This window comes from Choloepus didactylus, chromosome 8, assembly GCF_015220235.1.
Source record: "Choloepus didactylus isolate mChoDid1 chromosome 8, mChoDid1.pri, whole genome shotgun sequence".
Classification (NCBI taxonomy): Eukaryota; Metazoa; Chordata; class Mammalia; order Pilosa; family Megalonychidae; genus Choloepus; species Choloepus didactylus.
In genome coordinates, this window is record NC_051314.1 from 67,424,168 (window position 1) to 67,443,637 (window position 19,470).

The 19,470-nt window shown below is 36.4% G+C and overlaps 1 protein-coding gene across 4 annotated transcripts in view; it reads right to left on the bottom strand.

Annotated features, from left to right (window-relative positions):
- The window catches only part of XPOT (exportin for tRNA), a 271,525-nt gene that overhangs the window by 23,176 nt on the left and 228,879 nt on the right, over window positions 1-19,470 (bottom strand). For all 4 annotated transcript variants that reach the window (XM_037845729.1, XM_037845728.1, XM_037845727.1 and 1 more), the window contains 9 exons: window positions 18,339-18,421; window positions 14,590-14,646; window positions 13,882-13,951; window positions 12,939-13,157; window positions 11,972-12,156; window positions 11,705-11,873; window positions 9,400-9,636; window positions 8,305-8,343; window positions 8,139-8,201 (listed from right to left, as the gene is read on the bottom strand). In XM_037845729.1, coding sequence (XP_037701657.1) covers window positions 8,139-8,201; window positions 8,305-8,343; window positions 9,400-9,636; window positions 11,705-11,873; window positions 11,972-12,156; window positions 12,939-13,157; window positions 13,882-13,951; window positions 14,590-14,646; window positions 18,339-18,421 — 1,122 coding nt within the window. The remainder of the gene's footprint in view (window positions 1-8,138; window positions 8,202-8,304; window positions 8,344-9,399; window positions 9,637-11,704; window positions 11,874-11,971; window positions 12,157-12,938; window positions 13,158-13,881; window positions 13,952-14,589; window positions 14,647-18,338; window positions 18,422-19,470) is intronic.

Sequence of the window (19,470 nt, forward strand, 5' to 3'; positions counted from 1 at the left end):
TTGGTATCTCTAGGTCCCCTACATTCTACAGTATAAAACATTGTACATTTTTCACAGAATTCACATTAGTGGTAACATACAATATCTCTCTTTTTGTGCCTGGCTTATTTTGCTCAGCATTATGTCTTTTTTTTTTTTTTAATCTTCATTTTATTGAGATATATTCATATACCACGCAGTCATACAAAACAAATCGTACTTTCGATTGTTCACAGTACCATTACATAGTTGTACATTCATCACCCAAATCAATCCCTGACACCTTCATTAGCACACACACAAGAATAACAAGAATAATAATTAGAGTGAAAAAGAGCAATTGAAGTAAAAAAGAACACTGGGTACCTTTGTCTGTTTGTTTCCTTCCCCTATTTTTCTACTCATCCATCCATAAACTAGACGAAGTGGAGTGTGGTCCTTATGGCTTTCCCAATCCCCTTGTCACCCCTCATAAGCTACATTTTTATATAACTGTCTTCGAGATTCATGGGTTCTGGGTTGTAGTTTGATAGTTTCAGGTATTCACCACCAGCTACCCCAATTCTTTAGAACCTAAAAAGGGTTGTCTAAAGTTTGCGTAAGAGTGCCCACCAGAGTGACCTCTCGGCTCCTTTTGGATTCTCTCTGCCACTGAAGCTTATTTCATTTCCTTTCACATCCCCCTTTTGGTCAAGAAGATGTTCTCCGTCCCACGATGCCAGGTCTACATTCCTCCCCGGGAGTCATATTCCACGTTGCCAGGGAGATTCACTCCCCTGGGTGTCTGATCCCACGTAGGGGGGAGGGCAGTGATTTCACCTTTCAAGTTGGCTTAGCTAGAGAGACAGGGCCACATCTGAGCAACAAAGAGGCATTCGGAAGGAGGCTCTTAGGCACAACCATAGGGAGGCCTAGCCTCTCCTTTGCAGCAACCGTCTTCCCAAGGGTAAAACCTGTGGTAGAGGGCCCAACCCATCAAACCACCAGTCCCCTATGTCTGTGGTCATGTTAGCAACCATGGAGGTGGGGTAGGCGAATACCCCTGCATTCTCCACAGGCTCCTCAAGGGGGCACTACATCTTTTTTTTTTTCCTTGTTTTTTTTTTTTTTTTAACTTTCCCTTCTTTTTTAAATCAACTGTATGAAAAAAAAGTTAAAAAGAAAACAAACATACAATAAAAGAACATTTCAAAGAGACCATAACAAGGGAGTAAGAAAAAGACAACTAACCTAAGGTAACTGCTTAACTTCCAACATGTTCCTACTTTACCCCAAGAAAGTTACCTAATATAGCAACATTTCTGTGAACTTGCTCCTACTATATCCATCAGAAATTAACAGACCATAGTCATTCCTGGGCATCCCCAGAACGTTAAATACCTTATCTGTTCTTCTTGGATTATTGTTCCCCCTTCCTTAATTGCTCTCTATTGCTAGTTCCCCTACATTCTACATTACAAGCCATTTGTTTTACATTTTTCAAAGTTCACATTAGTGGTAGCATATAATATTTCTCTTTCTGTGCCTGGCTTATTTCGCTCAGCATTATGTCTTCAAGGTTCATCCATGTTGTCATATGTTTCACGAGGTTGTTCCTTCTTACTGCCGTGTAGTATTCCATCGTGTGTATATACCACATTTTCTTTATCCACTCATCTGTTGAAGGACATCTGGGTTGTTTCCATCTCTTGGCAATTGTGAATAATGCTGCTATGAACATTGGCGTGCAGATATCTGTTCGTGTCACTGCTTTCCGATCTTCCGGGTATATACCGAGAAGTGCAATCACTGGATCTAATGGTAACTCTATTTCTAGTTTTCTAAGGAACTGCCAGACTGACTTCCAGAGTGGCTGAACCATTATACAGGCCCACCAACAATGAATAAGAGTTCCAATTTCTCCACATCCCCTCCAGCATTTGTAGTTTCCTGTTTGTTTAATGGCAGCCACTCTAATAGGTGTTAGATGGTATCTCATTGTGGTCTTAATTTGCATCTCTCTAATAGCTAGTGAAGCTGAACATTTTTTCATGTGTTTCTTGGCCATCTGTATTTCCTCTTCAGAGAACTGTCTTTTCATATCTTTTGCACATTTTATAATTGGGCTGTCTGTACTATCGTCATTGAGTTGTAGGATTTCTTCATATATGCAAGATATCAGTCTTTTGTCAGATACATGGTTTCCAAAAATTTTTTCCCATTGAGTTGGCTGCCTCTTTACCTTTTTGAGAAATTCCTTTGAGGTGCAGAAACTTCTAAGCTTGAGGAGTTCCCATTTATCTATTTTCTCTTTTGTTGCTTGTGCTTTGGGTGTAAAGTCTAGGAAGTGGCCGCCTAATACAAGGTCTTGAAGATGTTTTCCTACATTATCTTCTAGGAGTTTTATGGTACTTTCTTTTATATTGAGATCTTTGGTCCATTTTGAGTTAATTTTTGTGTAGGGGGTGAGGTAGGGGTCCTCTTTCATTCTTTTGGATATGGATATCCAACTCTCCCAGCCCCATTTGTTGAATAGACCATTATGACTCAGTTCAGTGACTTTGGGGGCCTTATCAAAGATCAGTCGGCCATAGATCTGAGGGTCTGTCTCCGAATTCTCAATTCGATTCCATTGATCTATATGTCTATCTTTGTGCCAGTACCATGCTGTTTTGGCAACTGTGGCTTTATAATAAGCTTCAAAGTCAGGGAGTGTAAGTCCTCCCACTTCGTTTTTCTTTTTTAGAGTGTCTTTAGCAATTCGAGGCATCTTCCCTTTCCAAATAAATTTGATAACTAGCTTTTCCAAGTCTGCAAAGTAGGTTGTTGGAATTTTGATTGGGATTGCATTGAATCTGTAGATGAGTTTGGGTAGAATTGACATCTTAATGACATTTAGTCTTCCTATCCATGAACATGGAATATTTTTCCATCTTTTAAGGTCCCCTTCTATTTCTTTTAGTAGAGTTATGTAGTTTTCTTTGTATAGGTCTTTTACATCTTTGGTTAAGTTGATTCCTAGGTACTTGATTTTTTTAGTTGCTATTGAAAATGGTATCTTTTTCTTGAGTGTCTCTTCAGTTTGTTCATTTCTAGCATATAGAAACATTACTGACTTATGTGCATTAACCTTGTATCCCGCTACTTTGCTAAATTTGTTTATTAGCTCTAGTAGCTGTATCGTCGATTTCTCAGGGTTTTCTAGATATAAGATCATATCACCTGCAAACAATGACAGTTTTACTTCTTCTTTTCCAATTTGGATGCCTTTTATTTCTTTGTCTTGCCGGATTGCCCTGGCTAGCACTTCCAGCACAATGTTGAATAACAGTGGTGATAGCGGGCATCCTTGTCTTGTTCCTGATCTTAGAGGGAAGGCTTTCAGTCTCTCACCACTGAGTACTATGCTGGCTGTGGGTTTTTCATATATGCTCTTTATCATGTTGAGGAAGTTTCCTTCAATTCCTACCTTTTGAAGTGTTTTTATCAAAAAGGGATGTTGGATTTTGTCAAATGCTTTTTCAGTATCTATTGAGAAGATCAATTGATTTTTCCCTTTTGACTTGTTAATGTGTTGTAATACATTGATTGATTTTCTTATGTTGAACCATCCTTGCATGCCTGGAATAAACCCCACTTGGTCATGGTGTATGATTTTTTTAATGTGTCTTTGGATTCGATTTGCAAGTATTTTGTTGAGGATTTTTGCATCTATATTCAATAGGGAGATTGGCCGGTAGTTTTCCTTTTTTGTAGCATCTTTGCCTGGTTTTGGTATTAGATTGATGTTAGCTTCATAAAATGAGTTAGGTAGTGTTCCATTTTCTTCAATGTTTTGAAAGAGTTTGAGTAAGATTGGTGTCAGTTCTTTCTGGAAAGTTTGGTAGAATTCCCCTGTGAAGCCATCTGGCCCTGCACATTTATTTGTGGGAAGATTTTCGATGACTGATTGGATCTCTTTGCTTGTGATGGGTTGGTTGAGGTCTTCTATTTCTTCTCTCTTCAGTCTAGGTTGTTCATATGTTTCCAGGAAATTGTCCATTTCCTCTACATTATCCAGTTTGTTGCCATACAGTTGTTCATAGTATCCTCTTATAATTTTTTTAATTTCTTCAGGATCTGCAGTTATGTCACCTTTTTCATTCATTATTTTGTTTATATGGGTCTTCTCTCTTTTTGATTTTGTCAGTCTAGCTAGGGGCTTGTCAATCTTGTTGATCTTCTCAAAGAACCAACTTTTGGTGATATTTATCCTCTCTATTGTTTTTTTGTTCTCTATGTCATTTATTTCTGCTTTAATCCTTGTTATTTCTTTTCTTCTGCTTGGTTTAGGATTGGTTTGCTGTTCATTTTCTAGCTTCTTCAGTTGATCCATTAGTTCTTTGATTTTGGCTCTTTCTTCCTTTTTAATATATGTGTTTAGTGCTATAAATTTCCCCCTTAGCACTGCTTTTGCTGCATCCCATAGGTTTTGGTATGTTGTGTTCTCATTTTCATTCATCTCTATATATTTAGCAATTTCTCTTGCTATTTCTTCTTTAACCCACTGATTGTTTAGGAGTGTGTTGTTTAACCTCCTGGTATTTGTGAATTTTCTAAGTCTCTGATGGTTATTGACTTCTAATTGTATTCCATTGTGGTCAGAGAATGTGCTTTGAATAATTTCAATCTTTTTAAATTTATTGAGGCTTGTTTTATGTCCCAGCATATGATCTATTCTGGAGAAAGTTCCATGAGCACTAGAAAAGTATGTGTATCCTGGTGATTTGGGATGTAATGTCCTGTATATGTCTGTTAAATCTAATTCATTTATCAGATTGTTTAGGTTTTCAATTTCCTTATTGGCCTTCTGTCTGGTTGATCTATCTATGGGAGAGAGTGATGTGTTGAAGTCTCCCACAATTATTGTGGAAACATCAATTGCTTCCTTTAGTTTTGCCAGTGTTTCTCTCATGTATTTTGTGGCACCTTAGTTGGGTGCATAGACATTTACGATTGTTATTTCTTCTTGCTGAATTGCCCCTTTTACTAGTATGTAGTGGCCTTCTTTGTCTCTCAAAACATCCCTGCATTTGAAGTCTATTTTATCTGAGATTAATATTGCTACACCTGCTTTCTTTTGGCTGTAGCTTGCATGAAATATTTTTTTCCATCCTTTCACTTTCAGTTTCTTTGTGTCCCTGTGTCTAAGATGAGTCTCTTGTATGCAACATATTGATGGTTCATTTTTTTTGATCCATTCTGCGAATCTATATCTTTTAATTAGGGAGTTTAATCCATTTACATTCAACGTTATAACCGTGAAGGCATTTCTTGAATCAGCCATCTTATCCTTTGGTTTATGTTTATCATATTTTTCCCCTCTGTCTATTAATATCCTTTATTGTACCCATACCGAATCTCTTTAGTACTGAACCTTTCTCCAAGTCTCTCTGTCCTTTCTTTGTTTCTCTGTCTGTAGGGCTCCCTTTAGTATCTCCAGTAGGGCAGGTCTCTTGTTAGCAAATTCTCTCAGCATTTGTTTGTCTGTGAAAAATTTAAGCTCTCCCTCAAATTTGAAGGAGAGCTTTGCTGGATAAAGTATTCTTGGCTGGAAATTTTTCTCACTCAGAATTTTAAATATATCGTGCCACTGCCTTCTTGCCTCCATGGTGGCTGCTGAGTAGTCACTACTTAGTCTTATGCTGTTTCCTTTGTATGTGGTGAATTGCTTTTCTCTTGCTGCTTTCAGAACTTGTTCCTTCTCTTCTGTGTTTGATAGTGTGATCAGTATATGTCTCGGAGTGGGTTTATTTGGATTTATTCTATTTGGAGTTCGCTGAGCATTTATGATTTGTGTATTTATGTTGTTTAGAAGATTTGGGAAGTTTTCCCCAACAATTTCTTTGAATACTCTTCCTAGACCTTTACCCTTTTCTTCCCCTTCTGGGACACCAATGAGTCTTATATTCGGACGTTTCATATTATCTATCATATCCCTGAGGTCCATTTCGATTTTTTCAATTTTTTTCCCCATTCTTTCTTTTATGCTTTCATTTTCCATTCTGTCATCTTCGAGGTCACTGATTCGTTGTTCAACTTCCTCTAGTCTTGTACTATGAATGTCCAGAATCTTTTTAATTTGGTCAACAGTTTCTTTAATTTCCATAAGATCATCCATTTTTTTATTTAGTCTTGCAATGTCTTCTTTATGCTCTTCTAGGGTCTTCTTGATTTCCTTTATCTCCCGTACTATGGTCTCATTGTTCATCTTTAGTTCTTTGAGTAGCTGCTCTAGGTGCTGTGTCTCTTCTGGTCTTTTGATTTGGGTGCTTGGGCTTGGGTTATCCATATCGTCTGGTTTTTTCATATGCTTTATAATTTTCTGTTGTTTTTAGCCTCGTGGCATTTGCTGAACTTGATAGGGTTCTTTTAGGATTTGTAGACCAATTGAAGTCCTTATCTCTAATTTATCAGATCTACAGCTTCGTGGAGTACACTTTCTCTAACTAACCAGCAGGTGGCGTCCACGAGCCACCTGTTCTCCACAAGCCAGTTCTCCCCTGCTTAGCCTTTTTGGTGAGTGGGGGAGTGAGTCTTGTGGGGTCCAATTGGTGTACCAAGCTTGCGTGTGTAGTTGGTGTTGCCTGCCCTGTATATGGGGCGTGTTTCTGGGCAGTCAGGGAGCGGGGGGTGGCTCTAACAATCAAATCTCCCTGGTGATCCTAGAGTTTTAAAGCTGCTACAATAGTCTAATCCTTCAGTTCAGTCCCGCCACAGTTTGTCTCTGCCGCTGACCCACAAGTCCTTGGTATTGGCGTTTGGCTCCTGAGACTTGCAAGTGGGCCCCTCTTCCAGGCCGTGCACCCCGGGTCCTCTGTTGAGGGATGACTGTGCTATGTCACAGGTGAGTGCCGTCCCCCCAGGGCAGTTCTGGGCTGCTGGGCTGTGTAGGGAGGCTCGCAGTCTGCTGAAATGATGGCTGAATGGGGCTTTGTTAATTCACACTGCTCTACCTTCCCAACTCTGGGACAATCAGCTGAGGTTGCAGGGAAGGCTAATGTCCACGCCCAGTTTTGTGGTGTGTGCCTGTTATTTGAAGCACTTCCGTCACACTGGGTTGTCTGGGGCAGTTCTGGGCTATGGGGCTGGCGATGGGCAGGAGTGTTTCCTGTCCACCAGGATGGTGGCTGTGAGCGGACACCCCCCTTTTCTTGGGAAGTTGTGGTGTTTAGTGAATTTTCTCAACCACTGGATTATTGGGTTTTGTTTCAGAGCTCTCCTAGTTCTGCTCTTGATTTGACCTGCCCAAATAGCAAGTCTTTGAAGCTTTCTCTATTGGGCTATTTAGAGTAATTGTTTTAGAAAAAGAAAAAAGGATTAAAAAAAAAATAAAAAAAATAAAAAAACGGGCCCTCCTCAGAGATCTAATGGGTTATTGAAATGCTAAGAGACAAAGCAACCAGGGCCATTAAGGAAAGGTCCACAGGGCAGAGAGATCAGCTTTTCTTCAGGATTTGCATATGCGCCTCAGGGCCCTTCCCCTTTTTATGTTCACCAGAACTCCAAATATCCTCCGCTTTTATTTTGGAGTTTTTCGTGTTGTTTTTTTTCTATGCCTGTCTCCTCTCTGCTGGGCTGGCTGCTCTCAGATTCTCTGGTGTCTGGTCTCAGTCTATCTATGGTTGGAGTTTGAATCAGTAGAATGAGTTTCCCATAAGGGCTGCCACTGCAGTTCTGCCTTCTCCTTCCTGGAGCTGACAGCCCCTCCTCCCCCGGGACTGAGCCTGGCAGGGAGGGGCGCAGGTCCCCTGGCCGCAAAAACTTACAGATTTCGCTGATCTCAGCAGTTCCATGTTTTCATGAGTGTTGTATGAAGTATGCCCAAAGTCAGATTGCTCTGTGGTGTCCAGTCCGCGCAGTTCTTGGCTTTCTACCTACTTTGCTGGAGGAGTAACTAAAACATACAGCTCACCAGTCTGCCATCTTGCCCCGCCTCTCCAAATTGTTTTTAGAAGGTTGTTAAAGGATTAGGAAGCTTTCATTAATTTCACCTAAGGTTGAGGTCAATAAAAACAAGACTAATTTCTCAAATACTTTGTTTTTTAAAAAGGGTCCTAAAATAATCAAAACTTGAAATAATTTGATATAAATAAACAATAATATTAAAACTGATTTCTCCTCAATGCAAAAATTCTTACCTCATTTTCAAAGTTATATTCTTCATCATAAGTCAATTTTTTCATAACGGCCAACATGATTGCCTAAAATTAAGAAAAAAATCTCTTTACTATATTTCAAGGCAGATTCTAGACATATACAGAATCCATCATCGGTTTTAAAAAAGCAAAAAGAAGTCAATTTTACCTCTACATTAGCTTTTTGCTGATCTGAGAGCACTGTAAGCTGTTAAAAAGTAAACAATAATTTGTTAGGTTTCCTAAAATTATATTTACTTATCATAATATTTTTCTAATCAACTGAGATCTTTCAAAACATGCATACCACCTTTTTGGAGGGCAGACTGGCAGTACCTGTCTATATTTTAAATGTACTGACCCTAAGATCTAGCAATTCCACTTCTAGTGAATAGCTTGACAAGTCACAAAGACATGTACATGAATGACTTTTAAAGATACCCACAATGTATTCAGCAAAAAAGCAGATTACAGAATAGTAAGTATGATCCTATCTTGTTTTTAAAAAAGCAAAACAAGTCTAGAAACCCATTAAGAACTACAAGGGTGGGATTACTAGTACTGATTTAAATTTTCTTCATACCTCTATGCATTGCCTGAAATTTCTTAAAGTATGCATTCAGACATTTGTTACATTTATGAGAATAAAACAGAAGCTATCCTCATTCTGGAGAAAAAAAATTAAGCTTGACTTGATTCAATTAATCCAATGCACATAAAAACAGAATGGTTCTCTCATCTAATGTCATAATGAGAACTTACTAACTCTAAAAGGCTGTAGGTTCTTATGTGAAGACTAATATACCCTATATTTTAAGTTCTTATGGGAATCAATTGTTAGGAAACAAAATTGTAAAAAATGATTTAGAAGAAATAATGCATAAGAAATTAATGAAACATGTTTAACAAAACTTCCACTATATTTAGAAACAAATACAAATTTAAAATAGAAAATAACCTAAGCTTGCAACCAGCTCTTGACTGAAGATAGTCAGTCAAGTAAACTTTAGAACTTGGCCATTCCTGTTATCTGGCTAGGATGTTTTTTGTTTTGTTTTGTTTTTAAAAATAACATAGAACATTGTTATTTTAACTATTGGGACAAAATGCCCAGAGAAGAAGAAAATCCATTAATACTTAACAATAAATATCTTTAGGTAGTAGAATTATGGGTTTATTTCCTTATTTTTATTTTTCTGTATTTCCAAATTCTTAGACTTCTCTATGTTATCTACAGGACAAAAAAATTAAAACAAGGATTTACCTGTTTCAAAATATGAAGATAATCATAACAAAACCCAATAATGTTAGAGGAGATGTCATCATCCTCATGAATAAGTAGTTGCAACAGCAGTGCTACTTTTGTTTCAATAGCTTGTAGTGCCTCTTGAGCATTCTTGATATCTCCATTCTTAATTAATTTAGTCCAGCTAACTATCAATGACTGTCCCATTCCATTTACCAGCTTAGAAAATCTTGCCAGGAAGTCAACATCTTCTTCCTATAAAGCAATCAAGACAGACACCAATTTAAAATCTTCTACCCAAGAGTAAAGAGAAAACTCTAAACTTTAGTAAATCTTAAAGGACATTAGACATTTAACATTTCCACTATTTTTGATTGGGGAATTTTTAGAATTTGAATTCTTCTGTTATTAATTATCATCCACTAGTCCTGCTTTAACAAAAAGCTCTTTAAAGCAACTATTTTTAATGAGTATAGTTCTGTAGAAATTATCAGCTTTACAAAAGTGTAAATGACAAATCTGCAGTTTCAGGAAATCCTACAGTTTCTATTAGATGACAATTTTTATTTCATCAGTATGTTAGCCTCCTCCTCTCTAAACTGTTAAATTATAGTAAACATGTTCTGGTAAAAATAATACTGCCATGTTATACATGTGTAACAATTTAAAACAATCCTTTTTGATACTATTTATTTATCAACCATCCTGCAAGGTGATAGAACTGCTATTACAATCCCACCTAAGGTCATACTGTGGTATTAGAGCCAGGACTCAGACTTTAAGATCAGTTTCACTATTACTCTCATGCTGTTCTCCTATAGAAAAAGGCCCTGTATTCATCATTTTACATCTTTCACCATGGACTAAATAAGGCAATTATTTATAATGTAAGAAAATGCTAGTATTCATCTGTGGGCAAAGAGAGTACTAACACTGTATTACTGACATATCAGCATAACAAAGATTTCTTAGTGATTCTTTACCTCTGTCACAGCAAAAATTAAAACAAGAACCTTCAAATTCTGTTTCTAAATTACTAAATTTTACCAGACTCAGAGCCCTCACACTGTTGGGGTTCAACTATAATAGCTCAAATGAGTTAAAAATCAAAAGTATGATGAAAATGTAACATTCATAACCACCAAATCTAATTTTGGTCAAAAACACATTGCCCTCCAGTTAGACATCTCAAATGGCCACAGCATACCATGCCCTTACCAAAAGTAGCCCCAAATACCTAGCTCCCTACCTGAGATTCTATAAAATACTCATTCACTAAGTTTTATCTCTCAGAAACTTAAATCTACCCAAGTGTTCCTATGCCAGACCAGTCCTAAAACCCAGAGGCAACAGCCTCTTTAAGAACAGAAAACTGATGCAGCCCCCTTCCCCATACTGTTGACACCACCTTTCAACATGAACAAGTTAGGGTGATCACTGCCTAGACACCCCTGAAGATGGAGAAAGTGAGAGGAATGTGTAGCAACAAACAAGACAAGATTTAATAAAGATCTATGAATACTGAAACTTTATATAAATAAATATGTATTTTTGAGGTATTGGAATAGCTAGGAGGTAAATGACATGATGGAACTGGAACCTATAACATCCTTCGGAATTTGCTCTATAGCTACTCATTGAACTGTGCTTTCAAAGTCTTCACCTTTCTGTACATATCCTATATTTCATAACAAGGAAAGAACTGAAACTGGAACTGTAGCCCACAACAATTTTTTAAATTACCTATGTAACTGCTTGTTGAGCTTGTTATCGAAAGTTAACACATTTATGACTGTATGTCATATTTTACAATAATAGAAATAGCTGAAGTTGTGGAACTGTGACCCATGATATTCTTTGAAATTTGTTCTCTTAACTACTTGTTAAATCATACTTTGAAAGTTATCTGTTATACATACATGTTAAAGTTCACAATAAAAAAATGCATTAAAAATGCACTGTCATGTAAATGGTATAGTAAATCCCTTCCTACTCGAAGTGTGATCCACAGACTAAGAGTATCAGCACTGCCAGGGAATTTGTTAGAAAAGCCCTAACCTAGACCTACTAAATCAGAATGCACATTTTAACATAACCCCAGGTGACTCACATGCACATTAAAGTATAAGAAATGGTAGACTCTACTGTTCAAAGCAAATACTACGGACAACATTTCCAAGATACTTTCTGGGTAAAGTATTTTGTTATTATAATCTCAGGGAAGTTTCCAACATTTAAAAGAAAAAGGAAAAGAGAAAAATAAGTTATTACCTATCCTGTTTTTTACAACAATTATCAAAATTTTAAACACCAATTTACTGACCTGGTCAATGCTGAAAAACCCAGCAGACTGTAAAACTTGACACAAAGATTCTACTAGTTTCATTTTATCAACAGGATCCATTCCTTTATTTACAATTTCAAATAAACAGTCACATGCTTCTTCCCGTAAAACTTCTATTGACATATGACCTAGCAGCATATTTATAAACCTGGTAATGGGAGAAAATAAAATTGTTATAACATTATCAAACTCTTAAGTTTTACTGTATTTTGCAGGTTTATATTAAAAAACCATAAGTGCACTTACCTATCATTGGCTATAAGGGATAAGTCTATCCAAGAGACATAAGCCCCAACTACTTCAAGGCACTGACATGTCACTTCTGAATTAGTATATTGATAATTTTGTAAGATTTGGTACCATGATTCCACCAGATTTGGAATGCACTGCTCCCTCATGGAATCTTTTATTAGGGTATTCCTACGAGCCTCCTAAAAACATCAAACAAACAAAAATAAAAACAAAAAACCCACACCAAATAGACAAAGTAGACTACCTCACAAAATAACAGTTGATGGCTGAATAGTTGCGCAGAACAATTTCCTTGCCACTAAATTTCCAGACGTTAACACATTGCCTGCCACTATTTCCTACTTATCAGCTTTAAAATAATATCCTGTAATTCTTTGAATTTCCTCTTTCCGTTCTATTCCTCAGTGCCAGATTAATTTCTTATTAAACACAAACTATAAATAAGCATTGTTTAGAAATCTTAGGCATCTGATAAGCAATTTCTCAGTATTATGTAAACATGAGGCTTTAAGTAGAAAATGGGAGTAACTTAAATTTGCAGTAATACAATTTAAAGTTATAAACTAAGGTGATGAGTTATGTGGCTAATTGAGAATACAAATGCAGCTAGCATTGATAATTCATAAACAACAATTCTTTCCTTCTTCAGGGACTATACAGCCGTCTTAAACACAGACATTTTTAAAGACATTCATAGGTGAAAATTAATTTCTATATTCCACTGGAAAAAGTGCTTGTCCAGTTTAAAAAAACTCTCTATATAAAATACTCTATTTTCAAACTGTATTTGAAAAAATCAAGTTTTAGTTCCTTTGTAAAATAAAATTCAAAATATTGGGTAAATTTTTAATTATTCTTAAGAAATCTTGTCTTCAAAAATAAGGCTTCCTACTTTTTTTATGTGCCCATTATCTCCTACAAAATACACTTAAAAACTAAAAAATAATGAGAAGTTACTTGCCTCTGATGTATGCACCACATCACGATCCACCAACTCTGAATCAATAGCCATGAGGATTCGGAGGTACAGATCCACGCCCCTTGGATTTAGATCCACTACTGAGAGAATGTCAAAAAAAAACTTGGGCCATTTAATGAGATACTCTGTAACAAAGAGCAAGGCGAAGACTTGGGCTGCTTTATTTCGTATAAAGGTCTTCTCTGGTTGGGGATTCAGCATCTAACAAACACAGAAATAGTCCATGAAATTAAATGTAAACTGAAAATTTCAGACTCAAACGACGATTATTTTCCTACTTATCATTAATAGGCAAAAACCCACCAAAGTTCATCATGGTTCAGGTTAGTTGTTCAATAAATATGCTTAAAAATTATCAAAGCATTCAAGTAAATAGCCAGATAGAGAACAAACAAATCAACAAAGACACTAATGGTTACTTCTGATTTTCACACTTTTAGAGACATTTCATGTGGAGAGACAGCTCTTATTTACCCTAAGACATATAGGAGATGCTCTCGAAACCAACTTTAACTAAAATGAAGCATTCTATAGTTTCTTCTAAAGAGAAAAAAAAATTTCAATTCTTCTTCTAGCTGCTTGCCCTTTAAGGAAAATAAAAAAAGAAATTCTAGCTACACAACAATTTTATATGTTAAGATCATCTAAAATTAACCAAAAAGAACATGCTGTGAATAAAGAACTCTACTGGCTCCTCTGAAAAAGGCTCTCCATGAAAAGGCTGTCCAGGAAGGCTTAACAACAGAAACGACCAACTTTAGAAAAGTCACTTTTGTCAAGTAGTTTGACCAACACTTTTTAGAAAAGCTAAAGAATCAAATGGAGGATAAACGACCAAAATCTTAGAGATAAAGATGCAAACTCTCACAAAATAAAAATGTAAATTTTTGGTTATTTGAGGTACTGAATGCAATTACTATTTTACCTGAGCTTGAAGCCAAGATATGAGTGTCTCCCTAATTAGCTGTTGTTGAACAGTAGTTAGTTCTGAGTATCTGTTCAAAATAGACAAGAAAGATAATAATGATGATATTTGGTTATCTATGGTTTTGAAAAGTAACAGCCTTATATTTTTGAAAGGGAAAATTTAAGTAACACTCAAATTATCTAAATTTCATAAAATAAATTGATAATGCCTTTCTCACCACTGCTTTAAAGCAAAGATGGTGTGGGACTGACAGGGTATTAAGATAGACCCTAGTTTGATTTGTGGTTCAATTCATTGCAGGTAAACAATTTTTCAAACAGAAATATATCCATGTCCTGAGGTTCACAGAATAAATCAATAGGTAAACCACAGATCTCTAAGCAGCAATTTGTTGTTTTCCTTAACGAAGGCAGGGGTCCTGAACACAAGTGCAGATGCTGCCGCTCAGCTCTAACAGAGTTGTCATGTAGGAAAGCAGGCCTGGTATTGCTACATCTTCTGTGAAATATCTGGATTTTCATACGGAACCAACTAACTCAGTATTTTTAAAACAATTTAGGATAAACCAAAACATATCTATAAACATGATGTGTCAAAGATAGATTGTTGATTTGCAACCTATGGTTTCCCCAAAGAGGAAAAATTAATTTAAAAATAATGGCCTCTCCTGACAAATCTGAGTCAGAGCAGTGAGAAGAGTCTTACTTGTATTTAACTTGATGTTCTAGTACTTGAAAGCAGAAAAACTTTATGTGATCATCACTGGAAAAAAACAAAAAAGAAAACTGGATAAGCAGAACATGAATTGGGGGGAACAAATCAAAGGCAAAATATTAATTAATGAATAAAACAGCTGAAAAGTTTCTCAGACTAGATCTTCAGCTTGCTTTCCACTTATCCATCTCATTTTATCAAATTCATAGCCACCTGTTTAACATGCTAAGAGAGGCCCACCCCAATCAAGATGGTGAACTAAGAAGCTTCTGTCCATGGAAGTTTTGAACAAGCTTTATGAACAGGCAGAAACATCTTTCTTCAAACTCCAGAAAACAGTTAAAAGGATTGCAGTAACGGGGAGAGCCAAATCAAGAAAAAGGCAACTTGAAAGCAGTAGCATCTCATGGTGCCCTGGCTGGCTTCTAACCCACCCCTTACCAGCTTGGGGCAGAGTTAGCCAGAGCTCCCAGATCACTAGTCCCAGTTCTGAAGGGAGCAGAATGACCCTTGTGCACATACTGGGAGCATGTACGTCTGGTCCAATTTGTCTGGTGGCAGCCTGCAGGATTTAATTAGGACACTTGTAGTAGGCTCGCTGTCCCAGAACTTGCCCTGCATCTAGAAGGAAGTTAACAGAATTCTAGTATAGAATGCTAGGGGTGATCAGTCAAATTGTGGCTGTTTCACTAAATAATTTAACATGGTCAATTTATTCAAACACCATAACTACACGGAACTTAGAAAAGGAAGTGAGATCTGGTAGGGTTTGTACAGGTTAGTGTGAAATCCTAATATATCCCAAAGTAATTTGGGCAGAAAATGAAAATGTATTTGCAGGGCCCCCCTGAGGAACTGGGGAAAAATGCAGAAATACTAAACTTCCCCACCTGGAGAATTACTGATATTCTGACAAGCATTGAGGATTACCAATTAGGTAGTTACTGCAAAGGAGAGGTTAAGCCTACATATAATTGTGCCTTAGAGTCTCCCCCCAGAGAACCTCTTTTGTTGCTCAGAGGTGGACTCTTTCTCTCTCAAAGCCCAAGTGGCAGGTAAAATCACTGCCCTCCCCACTAAGTGGGACACAACTCCCAGGAGAGTAAATCTCCCTGGCAATGCAGGACATGACTCCCGGGGATGAACCTGGACCCAGCATCGTGGGATTAAAGTCTTCTTGATCAAAGGAGGGAAGAGAAATGACACAAAATAAAGTTTCAGTGACTAAGAGATTTCAAATGGAGTTGAGAGCTCATTCTGGAAGTTATTCTTATGTGCTACATAGATATCCCTTTGTAGCTTTTAGTGTATTGGAATAGCTAGAAGGAAATACCCGAAACTATTGAACTGCAACCCAGGAGCCTTGATTCTTGAAGATGATTGTATAACTATGTAGCTTACATGGTGTGACTGTGTGATTGTGAAAACCTTGTTGTTCACATTCCCTTTATCCAATGTATGGACAGATGAGTAGAAAAATGGGGGCAAAAACTAAATGAAAAATAGGGTGCGATGAGGGGAGTAGGATGTTTTAGTTGTTCTTTTTTTTACTTTTGTTATCTTTTTTTTTTTTACAGAAATAAAAATACAAAAATTAATTGTGGTGATGAAAGCACAGCTATATGATGATGCTGTGAACAACCAATTATACACCATGGATGACTGCATGGTATGTGACTATATCTCAATAAAACTGAATTAAAAAAAAATTGTGGCTCCTGGGACAAAAGACTGTTGGTTATAGGACATACGGTGCGGTGCCTAGGACCATGAGGAAAATGTTTCCTAGGAAAGAGGAGACACTCAGACTATGTAAACTAGGGAATTTCTAGAAAAAGCAACTAAAGAGACAATGACAATTAAAGGCAATACATGATCCTGGACAGGAGCTAATAAGAGAGGAGAAAAGGCTCAAAAGGATATTGTTGGAACGTGAAAAAATTGGAATACAGACTGTAAGCTTCATATTAATGTTAATGGAATACAGACTGTAAGCTTTATATTAATGTTAAATTTCTTGAACTTGCTAGCACTTAAGGTAGATACATAAGTGAATATCCTTGTTCTTGGGAAATGTACATGGAAGTATTAAGTGTTCAAGGAGCATGCTGTGTATCATCTACGTTCAAATGTTCAGAAAGTAGATTGATAAATAGAAAGATAAATGGTATGTAGACAGAATGATACGGCAAATGTGGCAAAATGTTAAAATTAGTAGATCTGGATATTTTGGGGGATAGGGGTATGTTGGAGTTCTCTGTATGGGGTCCGTATTATATTCTGTAGGTTTGAAAGTATTTCAGAATAAAGTTGTTTAAAAAAAAAAAAAAGCTAAGAGAACTCTAAACATATATGGTATCAGTATTTCCATTAACTCTGGCAAGCAAAATAGCCCCCCCCCAAATTAAGATCCACCTTATATACAGTACTTTGCCAAAAGAAGGTATTCCTCCTAAATAAACAAAGATGTTAGAATTCCTACATTTTACAGTAGAAAGGCTAGGTGTAAATAAGGAATGGCAGAGCAGTCAAATCAGAGATGGCTATCCAATACCTACTTAGAATTCAAATCTAGTCAGTTCTAGGGCAGGGCCACCCAGGCTAGCAGTCCGGCCTCAAAATTCATATATGAACCAAGCTACAAATATATTGCCCTTATTAGACATTAACAAAAATTAACACTCGCCATTCTTATTATGGATGACATTAAAGCCTTAACTAAATTATATAACCTAGATTTTCTACTAAAAAAATAAACTACAGGAACCTTTAATTAAAAGCCAGCTCGTATTTGCTGTAAACTATACAGAAAATGCTCACGAAACCAACTTTCACTAAATGAAAACACCCAGTCTCCACCATAAAACATAGTGACTGATATCCATCCCCTACAGCACACTTGAGACTTCTAGCTAGGAGGTCCCACCAGTGAGTTGTTTGCTTATCACTAATCAGTTTTATCTTCCCCAAGCCTCATACCAGTTGTACTTCTTTTGTAAGACAGTAAGATAATTAACTATTAGATAAACCAATGAAATGAGTATAAGAGAACTCCTATTTTTGAAAAAATTACATTGAATGCTTTGGAAAGACTTTCTATAGAGAATCAAGGAGCTTGGGGGAAGACGAGGACTTCTACACATTTAGGGTGGGTAGATAACCAGAAGACTTAGACAGGTTGGGGCAAATAACTAAAATGTCTAGGAATCTGTACTCATTGATGCTCATTCCATTATAGAGACCCCAAATGGAAATTGTAGAGGATGGATTATGGGTGTGATCAACAAAAGAATGAAGTGAAAGCTAGTGGGTATATATGTAAAGAAAAGACCTTGGTCTAATTTCAAAAGATGGATAACTGAATATTTATATATGTTAAGTTACAATAAAAAATTAAGATACATATCATTTATGATTAAACCTGCTTTACCAACTTTTTAGGTAACTATCAATCCCAATCATAAAGTTTTTACCGTACTATATCCCAGCTGGGATCTGCTATCAAGTTTTACAACACAAGGCAAAGAATAGTTACACTGAAAAGTCAATTCCGGAATGACCAAATTATTAGTATACATATTTTTTCCATTTTGACTATGTATTAATGCTTTCCCAAGAAGCAAAAGTTCATAAAAAGCTTTCATGAAAACATATTTCAAATACAGGTACATTTAACAGTCCTGCTAAGTTCACAGAAATTTAAATTCTTCTACAAGTCAAGCAAATTATGTTTTAATTACCTATATATCCTCTGGGCTAGAGCTTCTGCACACACCTGCCAGGCATCTGGGGAAATCTTTAACTGCTCAAAATAGGCCAGGGCCTTTAAGATGAAAAAACAGAAAAATTCATGTGTAATAGTCCATCTCAATTTCCTGCTAAAATTACACAAAATATTCTGGGAGTAGCAAAACAATAACAAATTGGTGAATCTATCAGAAAAATAGCTAAAACCTTGAATTCACATTTCTGAATATGTGCTAAATGAATACTCTGAATGAACAGTTACCATTCCTAGAAAAAAAGGTTAAATAAAAAATAAATTCCATTAAGTTATATACTCCAATCTCTTCCCTTTTTTTTTAGCAAAGGAGATAACACAAAAATGCCCTGTAGACTTCACTGGATTATTTTGAGGATGGAGAGAGAAAACATACAAGTGCTTTCTCAATTGCTATACTACTTTGGGGTATAAACAATCCTAAGAATAGGATCTAAAATGTATTTTTCCTATTAAATAAAAAATATTCCATTAAAGAGGTATTTATAAATAACATAACATACTCTGTAGATCATTTGATCTACTGTTGCACAGAAAAGGAAAGTATTTCAATTCTTCAACATAATCATATTAGTTCCCCCCCAAAAATGAGATTAAAATTGAATGTAACAGCATGATATGAATTTTGGGAAAGTACCAAATAACTGAAAAGGTCAGAACTTTAGGAAATGTGTTTCTCATCCTTCTGTCCATGAATTCAGGGCTTTGTAATCAGAAGCAAGACTGTGTGCCAACAAAGAGTGTATTCTGGATCAACCCAGCACTGAGTCTACGTATCCTCTACCAAACTGTTGGGATATTGGGAGTTACTTTTGCCACTCTTTTCCATTAGCATGTTGTACCAGGCATCAACCACAGATGCAGGTTTCACATAACAATGGATAAACAGCAAAGTAACCTCACCAACTTATAAAAATTGTCTCAGTCAAGAAAATTACACATAAACTAGAAGCACTGCCAGATGGTTTTAAGGCATATATGTACTGATACAAACCTTGAAATGCAGTCAAAGGATTATCAAGCAATAGAGGAAGTTAATTTCAAATAGATCAATATATTTTTTGAACCGTAGATTGCGTGCCATTAACAAT